Here is a 14,395-nt window from a genome sequence, read left to right on the forward strand (position 1 = left end):
CAGCAGGTCCAGGGAAGTTATCCTTCCCATTTACTTGGCACTTGTGCTTAGTTTTGGGCTCCCCAGTATAAGAAGGACCCTAACATGCTGTAGGCCAGTGCAGGCCACCAAGCTGGAGCACAAGTTATACAAGCAGAGGCCGAGGGACCTAGGTCTGCTCAGCCTGGAGAAGACAAGGCTTTTGGGGGACATTTTCAGCTACCTCTATGGAGCTCATAAAGAAGATGGAGTCGTACCTTTCTTGGAGGTGCACAGAAAGAGGGTCAGAGGCAACAGTCACATGCTGCAACAAGGCAAATTTGTTCTTGATAAAAGAAAAGGAGTTTTTCACAAAAAATGATGTGTGGCTAAGCACTGTACTAGGTTGCACAGAGGCTCTGTACGTCAAGGAGTGTTTTGATTGTATAGAGGTCGATGATTGTGATGACAGGGTTGAATGCTTATGGGTAAGGATGAGGGGGAAGGCTAACAAGGCAGATATCCTGCTGGGGGTCTGTTATAGACCACCCAACCAGGACGAAGAAGCCGATGAAGCGTTCTACAAGTGACTGGCAGAAGTCTCACAGTCGCAAGCCCTTGTTCTTGTGGCGGACTTCAACTTACCGGATGTCTGCTGGAAATATAACACAGCAGAGAGGAAACAGTCTAGGAGGTTCCTGGTGTGTGTGTAAGATAACTTCCTGACGCAGCTGGTAAGGGAGCCTACCAGGGGAGGTGCCCTGCTTGACCTGCTGTTTACGAACAGAGAGGGACTGGTGGGAGAAGTGAAGGTCAGAGGCCGTCTTGGGCTTAGCGACCATGAAATGATAGAATTCTCAATTCTTGTCCAAGTAAGGACTGGGGTCAGCAATACCACTACGATGGACTTCCAGAGGCCAGACTTCAGCCTGTTCAGGACACTGGTTGAGAGGGTCCCTTGGGAGACGGTCCTGAAGGGCAAAGGGGCCCAGGAAGGCTGGATATTCTTCAAGAAGGAAATCTTGAAGGCACAGGAGCAGGCAGTCCCCATGCGCCATAAGAAGAGCCGGTGGGGAAGACGACCAGCCTGGCTGAACAAGGAGCTTTTGCTGGGACTCAGGGAAAAAAAGAGAATTTATCACCTTTGGAAGAAGGGGCAGGCAACTGAAGAAGAGTACAAGGACCTCGTTAGGGCATGCAGAGAGGGAATTAGAAAGGCAAAAGCCCAGCTAGAGCTCAACCTGGCCACAGTCATAAGGGATAACAAAAAATGCTTCTGTAAATACATTAACAACAAAAAGAGAGCCAAGGAGAATCTCCATCCTTTACTGGATGCGGGAGAGAACATTGTCACCAAGGATGAGGAAAAGGCTGAGGTACTTAATGCCTTCTTTGCCTCAGTCTTTAACAGCCACACCAGGTATCCTCAGGGTATTCAGCTCCCTGAGCTGGAAGACAAAGATGGAGAGCAAAATAAACTCCCCATGATCCAGGAGGAAGCAGTTAACGACCTGCTATGCCACCTGGACACCCACAAGTCTATGGGGCCTGATGGCATCCACCCAAGGGTGCTGAGGGAGCTGGCAGAGGAGCTTGCCAAGCCACTCGCCATCATGTATCAACAGTCCTGGTTAACAGGGGAGGTCCCGGACAACTGGAGGCTTGCCAATGTGACGCCCATCTACAAGAAGGGCCGGAAGGAGGATCCGGGGAACTGCAGGCCTATCAGCCTGACCTCGGTGCTGGGGAAGATGATGGACAGGTTCATCTTGAGGGTGCTCACAGGGCATGTGCAGGACAGCCAAGGGATCAGTCCCAGCCAGCACGGGTTCATGAAAGGCAGGTCCTGCTTGACCAACCTGATCTCCTTCTATGACCAGGTGACCCGCCCAGTGGGTGAGGGAAAGGCTGTGGATGTTGTCGACCTGGACTTCAGTAAATCCTACGACACTGTGTGCCACAGTATTCTCCTGGAGAAGCTGGTGGCTCGTGGCTTAGACAGGTGCAGTCTTTGCTGGGTAAAAAACTGGCTGGATGGCCGAGCCCAGAGAGTTGTCGTGAATGGAGTGAAATCCAGTCGGCAGCCGGTCACAAGCAGAGTCCCCCAGGGCTCAGTTTTGGGGCCAGTCTTGTTTAATATATTTATCGATGATCTAGATGAGAGGATTGAGTGCTCCCTCAGCAAGTTTGCAGATGACACCACATTGGGCGGGAGTGTTGATCTGCTCGAGGGTAGGAAGGCTCTGCAGAGGGATCTGGACAGGCTGGATCGATGGGCAGAGGCCAATTGTATGCGGTTCAACAAGGCCAAGTGCCGGGTCCTGCACTTGGGTCACAACAACCCCATGCAATGCTACAGGCTTGGGGACGAGTGGCTGGAAAGCTGCCCTGCAGAAAAGGACCTGGGGGTGTTGATTGACAGCCGGCTGAAGATGAGCCAGCAGTGTGCCCAGGTGGCCAAGAAGGCCAACAGCATCCTGGCCTGTATCAGAAATGGTGTGGCCAGCAGGAGCAGGGAGGTGATCGTGCCTCTGTACTCGGCGCTGGTGAGGCCGCACCTCGAATCCTGTGTTCAGTTTTGGGCCCCTCACTACAAGAAGGACATTGAGGTGCTGGAGCATGTCCAGAGAAGGGCGACGAAGCTGGTGAGGGGTCTGGAGCACAAGTCCTATGAGGAGCGGCTGAGGGAGCTGGGGTTGTTCAGCCTGGAGAAGAGGAGGCTGAGGGGAGACCTTATCGCTCTCTATAATTACCTGAAAGGAGGTTGCAGAGAGGTGGGTGTTGGTCTCTTCTCCCAAGTGACGAGTGACAGGACAAGAGGAAATGGCCTCAAGTTGCGCCAGGGGAGGTTCAGGTTGGATATTAGGAAAAATTTCTTTACTGAGAGAGTGGTGACACACTGGAACAGGCTGCCCAGGGAGGTGGTGGAGTCACCCTCCTTGGAGGTATTCAAGGAGCGTGTGGACGTGGCATTGTGGGACATGGCTTGATGGGCTTGGTGCTGTGTGGTGTGGTTTTTTGTTTGTGTTTGTTTGTTTGTTTGTTTGTTTTTTGGTGTTGTGTTGTTGTTTTTTTTTTTTGTTAATGGTTGGACGTGATGATCTTACAGGTCTTTTCCAACCTTAGTGATTCTGTGATTCTGTGATTCTGTGAGAGGCTGGGGAATCTCCATCCTTGGAGGTGTTCATAACAAGACAGGTCAAGGACCTGAGAAACCTGATCTAGCTTCAAAGTTAGTACTGCTTTGAGCAAGAGGTTGGACTAGAGACCTCCCAAGGTCCTCTTCAACCTCGGTCATTCTGTGCTTCTGGGGCTCTGTGAAGATGCAGCCACACGGGAGAATGGAAAATGTAGATGTAATCTTCTCGGCACACATGGAAAGAGACAATGAAAGAGCTGCTCACACAGATGCTGCACAGCTTACAGCACAGAGGTGCTCCCCACATTGGCTCTGGCAACAGCAACACAGTTTAGGCGTCAGTCATTCAAGGGTTGGACAAGGGAGAGTCAGCAAAACAGTGATGCCAACACCCCAGGTGTAATGGGCCTGGACTGAAACAGCTCACCTAGTATCTTAAGTGGCACTTTGACATCTGTAGCCCTCCTCCCTGCAAAGCTGGGCTTTGCCTTTGGAGGTAAAGAAGCAACATTTTAAGAAGGTTGTTTTGGGTCACCTCATTCCTCTGACTGCAGACTACTGGGGAGAATAAACTGTGGGGACAGAGGAGAGCAGAGCAGCTGGGAAAGCCAGCACTGTGGTCCCACCGGAGGAGCACAAACCCTGTGGGAGAGGTGAAATCGTGGAGCATGAGGGTGTCCTCAGAGAAGACAGAAAGAGGGCACAGAGTCAGGTTCAGCTAATCCGGTGACCACAGCAACCGGTTAATAACAAACTCAGTGTTACTTGCCTTGGGAAATCCCCACTCCACCACTCATTATCAGCTTCTCCTTCCCTGAGATCTCCAAGAAAGAATGTTAAAATATCAATCTCCTTGAGCAAATATGCCCAGGTCCACAAGGCACTCCTCTGCCCAGGTATTAAATAACAACGGTAAACGTGAGGGAGCAGCATGCCACTCCTTTCATCACAGCCAGCCTTGTGCAGCAGCACCATCCTGTGAAGATGCTGTCAGAGGTGGGACGAGACCCCGTGCGTACACACCATTGAAGAAAACGGGGGCTAGCAAAGAAAGGCGTCAGCAGAACGAGTCAGTCCCACCACTAATAAGCTGTGCCAAACAAGCCCTCCTGCACTTTGCTTTCTGGCCCCTACACACCCTTTGGAGACTGACCACAGCCTCCAAAGACACCAACCAGACTTCCGCACCCACAGTGGGCAATACTTTTCCCCCTGTGGTATTTTTGGCACGTGAGGTAGTGGGGAAAGTGTTGTGAGTGTGCAGAAATGTGGCTGGGGAGCAGAGGAGGGAGAGGACTCTCAAGGGCAAGCAAGGAGCTTGATGGACAGAGGCAAGGGGCTCCAAGACCATCTGACTTGGGCAACTGCAGGCAAATAACCCCTGGCTAACGTGCCGCTGGTATCCTTCACATTGGTGCTGTCCCCAGGTGGCAAACGCAGTTTTGGTGATTGGAAAGGCCTGGCTCGTTACAGTCCCTCTATTCGCAAGCAGACATATGCCAGAAACGTCTTCCCCTCACAGCAGAGAGAAATGTTGAGGCAAAGGGTTGTCTGAATCATTTCAGAGATGTGTTGGGCTTGTTAACAGCTATTATGAAAAAAAAAGCTGAACAAAAAGGCGTAATTATTTTTTTCTGCTGACAAGTGACGTTGGCAGAGCATGCTCTCACGGGAGCACCCCCCAGGCAGGGGGAGATGGGCCACCAGTGTGGACTTGGCCAGTCTCTCAGGAGAGTGCTAGCCCAGGCAGTAGTGCTGCAAGCCCCTCTGTGCCTCGTACCTGAGTGTCAGTCCCAGCCCTCTTTTCTTGAGCAGCAGGGACACAGCCCAGGATGCTGGGCTGGGACTGGGGCAAACACCTGCAGAACAGCTGGATGCTGGGTATTTAGCTCAGCCCTCATCACGGCTCCCTTCAGGAATAGGGTGTGAAATATAAGCTGTAGGTGGAGAGACGCCCAGAGAAAAATAGGGTGTTTTTTTCAGCTTTGGAAATCTGGGAAATGCCACTCCCGAGAACATACTTGCCACCACGCCAATGCCTATAGTGCAACAGGTTCTGTTTACATGAGAAAAAAAATTCTGTTAAGTCTCACAAAACCACAGCCCAATACATTTCATCACAGTGTCAGATTACCACTGAACGTGAGTTAGCTTTCCCTATATATTAAACTTCCCCAAACCTCAGTCCTGTGCCAGAAGCTGAGCTGCAGACAAGTAGGTAAGATACCACCGCTCAGGGCAGGAGCTCTTCTCATTCCCTTCAGCAACACCATCTCCTCGGTGGCCCAGGGGCTGCAGCATTTTGCTGTGTGAGATTTCTGCTTGAATAAGGATACCGAGATTTGTCCTGTAGTTCTGGATTTAGGTCACCTAAATTTAGATGGGTCTCATCCATAGGTGAGCCTATCTCCCTGGGCTCCCCTCACAGCCAGTGAGGGGAAAGGGGTGCTCCCAGAGTACAACTCACCTTGAAGTAGATAGCCACAATGATTTAGAGAGCTTGCATCTTGAAAGTGACGATTTCTGAGTATAAACAAAGTCTCAGGAGATTCAGGCAAAGCCGTCCAGGCGTGGCGAAGGCGGTTTCTATTCAGAATATGGGCAGGGAATAAGGATGTTCATGGTGGGAGCGCAGCAGCACAGGGCACTGAACATTACTAATTTTATTTTTTCTGAATTAAATATTGGGGTTTGAGACTTGGAGGAAGTTACCAAGATGTTGTAAAAGACGCAGTTTGAAACACCAGCAGAAGTGAGAAGCCACAGGTCTCTTGTGAACAGTTGCAGCCTGGTTCGTGCCAGAGCAGGAGAGCGGCTGTTGGGGTCTCTTATAAAGAGACGCAACTCCATTTGCGTATCGCTTTGCCTACCCAACCGAGAGAAATATCCCATCAGCTCAGAAAGTTTCTTTTTGTTTATTCGGCAAGGAGTGAGGTATATTCGTGTCTTCATGCGTGCCAATGCTGACTGGTTGATTTCCAGGCTGTTCTGCGTGCTCAGGAAGAACCACCCCATGCACCCGATGCTCGTGCTGCTGGGCCTCGCTGCCCTCCTGGGTAAGTCCGGTGTCCCTCCTCAGCTCCCTCCCCAGAATCTCGGTTGCCATTAAACCCTGTTGGAGGAGAGAGTGCTTGGGTCCCCTCCTGAGTCTGGCAAAAGGAGGGGTGGCCGCTGAGGGACGGGTGGGCGCAGGGCGCAGGGCAGGACCTTACCTCCTCTCCATCACAAGCAGCGACAGAGGCAGCCCCACGTGGCTCCTGCGCCCCGCAACCCATTCTCTCCAGGGTGCAGCCTCCCCTTGGGTTTTACTTGCAGTCACAAAAGGTTTTTACCGCCTGAGCCTTTCCATGTCGCCTCTGCAGGTGCCTCCCAGGGCCGCACAAGTTGCTATGGCAGTGTAAACAGAATTCGAACCCCTGGGGCTTCGTGCAGAACTGCAAAGCCAGAGGGTTTACACTACTGCGGTGAGTATCCCTCTTCTGCCAGACGGCTCCATTTCTCTGTGGCACAATAATCCCAAATCCTTCACACTTCCAAAAGGCTGAACGCACACTAGCTGCTGAGCCTGCATAATATCCCTGTAGGCGATCATCTACCTCCTCCCAGAGGCAAGGCAAACAAAATTTTGATGTAATTCTGTCTGTATTAGAAGGAGAGAGGTGAGAGACAATTCTGAGTTTTAAAAGTTATTAAGCAAGTATCTTTACTTTTGATTTTAATTACAGGAGTTAGTGCTTCAGAAAAGATCGCTGAACGGGACCTAAAAGCTATGAATCAATATAAAACACTCATTAAGAAAGTTGGCGAAAAACTGTGCATCGAACCAGCCCTGATCGCTGGCATCATCTCCCGGGAATCTCATGCCGGCAAAGTACTGAAGAATGGCTGGGGTGACAATGGAAATGGATTTGGTTTAATGCAGGTATTTGCTAATATACCACTAATATCTGATAAACAAATAGCATATAAATAAAGGTAAGCCCCCTAAACATATAAACCGTTAGAGCAGGGAAATGACTTCTTTGTGTTGTTTTGATATTTCTAGGTTGACAAAAACTCACATAGGCCTGTGGGACATTGGAACAGTGAAACCCATCTTATCCAGGGCACAAACATACTTATCTCAATGATAAAGACAATACAGAGGAAGTTCCCACGCTGGACAAAGGACCAACAGCTGAAAGGTAAGGTACAGGCCACAGGTTTTGTCCAGAAGAGAAGAAAATTTTAGGACGAGAACACACTGAATTAGTTCCCGTGTTCCTCAAAAACCACTTTTCTACCAGTCTGTTGCTTAGCTTTTCACCCCTCTTTTATTTCACCAGCAAAAGACAAGCTTTGTCAATTCTGTGTTGTTCCTGCCTTTCCTTAGTATGGCAGCCTTGCTTAATTTCCACCACCATGTGGCAAATATTTATACACCTGAAATCTAGTCTATATAAGAGCTGAGCTTTCCTTATCTGACCATAAGAAGTCTCCTACAGCCACTCAGGTTAACAAATAGTTCCTTGGTTTACTTGAATGGGGCCAGCAGTTCACTCCATATCTCTGTTGACAAAGGAGACGAGGTGTTTGCTCTCAGGGAATTGCAAAACTGTGCTGCACAACGTGGAAAAGCCGCCTGCTTCAAAGCACGCTGCACCCCACAACCCCCTTGGACTGCTGGGGTGCCACGGCAGGCTCGTTTCACAGCCACCTCAGACACCGCTGCTTTTCAACATGCAGCTGTGAGACAAAGATAACACAGTGTATGAGTGTGTTTTAACTCTCTTTTATGAGCAGCAATTTTCAAGGATGAATGAGAAGTTACAAGGATGTTGGATATGATTGATATGATATGATATGATATGATATGATATGATATGATCCCATTCTATTCTGTTTTATTCTATTCTATTCTGAACAAGCTCAGTGTAAATGAAGGGCTTGTGCTGGGCCAGGTAAATGGTACAAGTTCATCAAGCTGCAAATATCTGTGAACACAAAACCTCTGGTATCTTTCTGATGCTTTGGGGGATTCAGGAATAACTGTAAGCTGTTTGCAGAGCCCCATTTAAGTCAGAGAAGCTCCAATAATGCCACCTACTCCCCTTCCAAAGTCCCGATAAGTGAAAGCTTTCAAAAGCAGTAAAAGCAGAACACATCAGGCTGAAATTTTCCCTATTTTTTTAAGTCCATACGAGTTCTTTTGGTGTTTCATTGCAGGTGGCATTTCTGCTTACAACGCTGGTGCTAAGAACGTCCAAAGCTATGACAGAATGGACATCGGCACCACCCACGATGACTACTCCAACGACGTGGTTGCACGAGCCCAGTATTACATGAAACACGGATACTAGACTCTGGAATCTCTACCAAGTAGCTTCCTTACCATCACCTGCATGACATCCTTGCTGTGCCCTGCAAGCCCATAGAGATGCAAATGTACAGGAATGATTTACATGAATAAGAATTTGGAGACTATAGCCCTGAATTTTTTAAAAAATATTCAGTAAGACACCAGTCATGTAGTTTCTTTACAAACAATATGGTTTGGATTTTACAAAGGGAATATTACCAAAATCTTAATATTTTTTTCTGCTATCTACGCATTTCTCTGAGTTATGAGGGCTGTCTTTGTTTGCTATTGATAATTTGCTGCCTTCCAGATCTTAAAAGACATTTCTGCCAAAATCTGTTATTCTCTTAAGAAATCAAAAGGCAAAATACTTCCTTGGGTATTAGATTAGTGATTTATTTTTTCAAAGCTGCTTGATATTTACATTATGCTGTGGAGTAGTAATTTTTTTCTGAATGCTAATTTTTCGTAAAAATACATAGAATAGAAATGGATGTTTTCAGTCATACAGAAATAAGCAAACAGAAACTGAATAAAAGTGTTATTAGCAAACAAAGCAGGACTCCAATGTACTCATATTGTCATGTGTGTTAGCAAAGTTTGGATAAGTAGGATGTTAATTTTAGGCAGATAGACAAACTGAGAAGGGAACAGGATGAAATACACATTTGTGCTTCATAAAATTCTTTGCCTGCTCTGCTGCTTGTAGAGGAGTGTCACTCAGGAAAACAGCAGTCTTTGAGTTCGGCATGTTTTGGTGCTCCTATTCCTTCTAGACCTGGAACTGAACTATTTTGGGGGTGGAAGGGGGGGTGGAAAGGCAACAAAAGGAGAGGGGTAGATGCCTGGCAGGACTGAGTGACACTCATTTTCCAGGACCGAAGGAAGAGTTGGGTTTGGCCTGGCAGTGCAAGCTGTGTCTTTCCCACCAGCATCCGCTTCCATGCTGAGGGAACTTCCTTTATTCTTCCATGATGAGCACACCTTCTGGGACTGGGAATAACTGTATGACAAAATAATTAGAAAAATCACTGGCTGCAAGCATCTTAAATGGATAGGAAAATGCAATCCGAAGCCATTAACAGTGCACAGAGTTATGATACATATCCTCCCAGGAGCAATCAGAGACCATGCTGCAAATATCCAGCATGGATTTAAACAGGGTAAATAGTGCCCAGCCAACTTGTTTGCCTCCAGCGATGAGATGACCAGCTTCATGGAAAAGGGGAGAGGAGCGGATATGGTATACCTTGACCTGGCAAGGTCTTTGTCCCAGCCTGCTGTAGTATCCTCATAGCCAGACTGGTGAGACACAGACTGGGTGGGTGGATAGAAAATTGGCTAGAAACTTGCCAGGCTCAAAGCGTGGTGGTCAATGTCACAGGGTCCAGCTGGTGGCCAGTTGCGAGTGGTATCCCCCAGGGATGGATCCTGTAGCCAGTACTGCTTCATGTCTTCAGCAGCAATTCGGACTAGGGACAGACAGCGCTCCCAGAGAATTCATAGATGATGCCAAATGTGAGGTCCTGGAGAGGCCAGAGAAATGGGCTGATGGCAACCCCATGATGATCAATTAAGACAAAGGCAAAGACCTGCACCTGGGACAGAACAACTCCATGTGCCGGTGCGGGCTGGGGCCAACTGTCTAGAAAGCAAGCTGTGCAAAAAGGCACCTGGGGGTCCTGGTGGGCACCATGGGCCCTCGCAGAGATGTAGCTAAGAGCACCCTGAGCTGCATTAGCAAAATCCTAGCCAGCAGGGAGGGGAGCAATCATTTCCCTCTCTTTCATGCTTGTGAGACCGTACCTGGAGCACTGTATCCAGTCTGGGGCTCCCCGATACAAGAGGGACACTGACCCGCTGGAGTGAGTCCAGCAGAGGCCACCAAGCTGGTCAGGGGCTGGAGCACAAGAACACACAAGGAGAGGCTGAGGGAGTTGGGTCGGTTCAGCCTGGAGAAGAGTCAGCTTTGGGGTGACCATGCTGTTTGGGCCCTGACTGCACTGACAGGCTCTGCAGCTTCTTCCCCCTCTCTCCCAGGGGTCTGGTTGCCTGCATTGAAGGTCGGCTCTGATACGCACCTTCTGCCTGCTGGCTCAGGAGCTGCATTTAAGCTCACGACCTTGCCCTTGGTCCTCACCTGAGCTGCACTGGAAGTCAGCCTGCGCCTGGCTTTGTAACCTGCTAATCCCAATTTTGCCCTGCTGACTTTCCTTCCTGGCTGGCTCCTGAACCTGTCTTGTAGCTACGGACTTGCCCTAGCAAGTCACCTCGACTTGGAAAGAGCCTGCTTGCCGTCACCGCAGCCCATGTAGTGCTGTGAGCAGTTTGCATGGAAAGGTAGGCTGGGAGGTGTCTGCCTCATTGCCACCCTGGAGAAGTGGCTGTCTGACAGCATACCCTTGGAAACCCAGGTGATTCACTTGATTTTTTTAAATGCAGCCTACACAAATCACCCAGAGGTAACAAATGCTGACCACTATTCAACTCTGAGAACTACCCGTTACTCCTGCAGATTGACTCTGATCAATTGCTTCTGCAGATGCCTCATGCCACTAGTTCCCAGGACCAGCATGGAGGGATGTCCCTGTCCTGGGGCTCACTGACCCATGAGCTTCATTAGGTGGAAGGCACCTTGCTGACACTTCAGCTAGAGCTGCTATGAAATTACTTAAACATACACGTTTTAAAGCTACTGTCTCTTTTCTTACCTTGTACCAAATTGCTCAGCAGTACATCTGAAGGCAAGGTCTTAGCACTGCCAAGCTCCATACTAACTCCCACCAAGCCCATACAGTCAATGTCAAGTGAGGTAAGGGCTGCTGTGCATTTAAATACAGTTAAACATGAGCACCTCAGTATTTTCTACCTCCTGGCAGTTGATGTCGCAGGGTTTTCTGGTAGTCGTATAATAAATACATGTCGGTTTTTATTCAGAAGAAAAACTCCAAAGCCTTGTAACTTGCCTTAGGAAAGATATAATTGGCTTAACATAGATCTTCACAAGGTCCTCCTTACATACATGTGGAGATGGCTGCAAACCTCACAGCAGACACTTGCTGCAGACATCCCTCCATGTGGACGCATGGCAACTTCATGTTCTCTCCCTCCACGCCACTGAGGTGGGCTGCGCTCTGCACGCCAGGATTTGCCTCCCACAACTACAGAGGGGATTTAGTCTCCAACATCCACCATCTCCTGCCCTCTGGCCTGGGGACCGACACTGCCAGCGTCCGTAGCCCAGGGCCAGAGCAAGGCAGTGGGGTGGGAGACGGAAGTGGGGAGGGTGGAAGTGTCCTGCTGTGGTACGAAGGCAACTGCCGCACTAGGAGGCACAACATAGCGTATCCCTCTGCAAGACACGTGAAGTCTTCATGCTAATCACCACCAGAAAGGCCTCAGCTAAGGACGTTTGGTTCGGGTAGCTACAGCTCAGCGAAGATGGGGACCAACTAGAGAACCTCAAAACCGCAGCAGCAACCATGATCAGAAGTGAAGAAAATGTGACCTGAAGAGACTGCAGAACCGGGATGGCTGAGACAAGAAAGATGGCTTAGACATGCTAAAGACAGGTATATGTGTCTGCAACTACGTAATAGACGGCCAGGAAAGGGAAAGGAGTAAACAGCTTTGCCAAGTCTATGTGGACAGAGTAGAGCAGGTATACACATACTAATGCAAAAATACATGTAGTTTCCCATTTTTTGCTTTCATTTTTAATCAGCAATGAATACATTTTGTACTGCTCATACACTGCTGTACTTTCATACAAATTAATACATTTAAGTATTGCTCTTTAGTATTTATCTTATAACAAGAATGGCCTTTACTGTACTTAGGTGAGGTCATGAACAAGACTTCCAAGATACTTGAGAATTTATTTAAAGTCTCAGGTCAGCTTTGCAAGACCCAAGGCTTGCAAAAATGAACTTATTACAAAAGACACTGAAATTTGCGCAATTTGCGTAAACTTCATGTCTCAGTCCTGTTCGCATTCTCCAGCATGGGACTTTACGTCTGCTGAGGGGACAAGTAGAACTTCTGCAAAAACTACTGGGGACTTTTGAAACCAAACTGATAAATAAAACCAGCAGAGTTTTGAAATGCGTGGTGCAACTTCTTCCCTCTAACAGCCACAACCACTGTTTTCCTTCTTTCAGTACTCTGTTGGATCTGCACTATCAGGTTTAACGTCTTTTTGATTGCTTAAATGCTGAACTATAAAACTGAGCTTTGCTATGCTGGTGTCCTAAGTTAATTTCTTAACTCTGAACCTTTATTACAGAAAAGAAAAAAAATTACTGGAGCAGTAGTTGAGAATCATGTGTCACGATTGGTATAGTTTACTCATGGGACTACACTACCTAAAAATTACATGTGAAAAAGAAGAGAAGTTCCACTTAATCCAAGCCAATTTAATCCCAACTCCAACACCAAGAAGCCATGGGTGCTTTTAAAACAAGTCTGCAGCAGTAAAACATGTGAAGGATAATCCACTCAAAATTTTTATGACAATTTGGCTTGTGTGATTCTTTATGAAATGCAGGAAGGGGCCTAAAAGCACATTCTTTATTTGCCTTAAGCTGTCTTGAACATTGTTTTGTATCAGACAGGTCCTGTTTGACCTCCTTGGGTCTCTCTCCTTTACAGAGAGAACTTCTATTAAATGTACGCCAAACTCTCAACTACTGGCTTACCAGAATGTAAAAGAGACTTTTTTTTTTTTTTAGGGCAAGAGGTCCTTGCTGCTAGTTACTGACGATAGAGCTAAAAGTAACACACAAAAGTAAATCACAACTGCCTTCAAGCATTGTTTAAACACTTCCCAGCAGGGTTCCTCAACTTCCACCTTTTGACTCAGGAAGGGTCACTATTTCACTGTTTCTCTGGCCATCAAAAATGCTGCAAAGCCGGACAAGACGCACCTAAGGACAACACAAGCAGAAGTAAATCCAGTAGAAACAAGTCAAGTCATGCTCTACAGTTAAAAACCATATAAATACAGTTAAAAAGCAGTTAAATATAAAATAGTTAAACACTAATTAAAAATAAACTAAATTTCATTCATCTCTGCAGCATGATGTTAAAAAAGAGCATGCTAGTCATTGCTTTGCTTTTAACAGAAAACATTTCCAAGCCACCCTGTCCCAAGCTGTGTGATTTCACCTGCCCTCTCAGGCGCTTAACACAGGTATTCTTCAAATGAATCACACAGAATCACAGAATGATAGGGGTTGGAAGGGACCTCTGGAGATCATCTAGTCCAACCCCCCCGCCAGAGCAGGTTCACCCAGAGCAGATCGCACAGGAATGCGTCCAGGCGAGTTTTGAATACCTCCAGAGAAGGAGACTCCACAACCTCTCTGGGCAGCCTGTTCCAGTGCTCTGCCACCCTCAGAGTAAAGAAGTTCCTCCTCACGTTTAGATGGAACTTCCTGTGACCAAGTTTGTACCCGTTACTTCTTGTCCTGTCCCTGGGCACCACTGAAAAAAGACTGGCCCCAGCCTCCTGGCACCCACCCCTTCAGTATTTATAAACATAAATAAGATCCCCCCTCAGTTTTCTCTTCTCCAGAATAAAAAGGCCCAAGTCCCTCAGCCTTTCCTCATAAGAAAGATGTTCCAGTCCCCTAATCATCTTCGTAGCCCTTTGCTGTACCCTCTTTTGTGGATGAGCCAACGCTCACTCACACACTGAGAAACAACTCTCTGAATCCCTTTCAACTAATGTATAATCTGTTTCTGAAAAATGCCAGGACCTGCCTCTACAGCTATTATCTCAGAGTTTGCACTAAACATTTTCAGTTTATAAGTAAGTTTCTGTCTTGATATATCTCTCACTTATGGAAACCAGATTTAACCAACTCGGTCTCTTCCCCCTCTTCCTACTCTTTGTTTCAGGCTTTTCCCCTCCTGACAGATGACCAATAAGTCAAATTTCTCCTTCGGTCATGTATGTG

General features: G+C 47.7%; 1 protein-coding gene across 1 annotated transcript; it reads left to right on the top strand.

Moving 5' to 3' along the window:
* The first annotated feature begins 6,095 nt into the window (after positions 1–6,095).
* LOC104251275 (lysozyme g) lies at positions 6,096–8,436 on the top strand. Its single transcript, XM_009822329.2, has 5 exons — positions 6,096–6,153; positions 6,460–6,561; positions 6,823–7,019; positions 7,143–7,281; positions 8,303–8,436. Exons 1-5 carry the CDS (start codon positions 6,111–6,113, stop codon positions 8,434–8,436), a joined length of 615 nt encoding a protein of 204 aa, XP_009820631.1. The 5' UTR covers positions 6,096–6,110.
* Positions 8,437–14,395: the final 5,959 nt, after the last annotated feature.

Source organism: Gavia stellata, chromosome 1 (genome assembly GCF_030936135.1).
Source record: "Gavia stellata isolate bGavSte3 chromosome 1, bGavSte3.hap2, whole genome shotgun sequence".
Classification (NCBI taxonomy): Eukaryota; Metazoa; Chordata; class Aves; order Gaviiformes; family Gaviidae; genus Gavia; species Gavia stellata.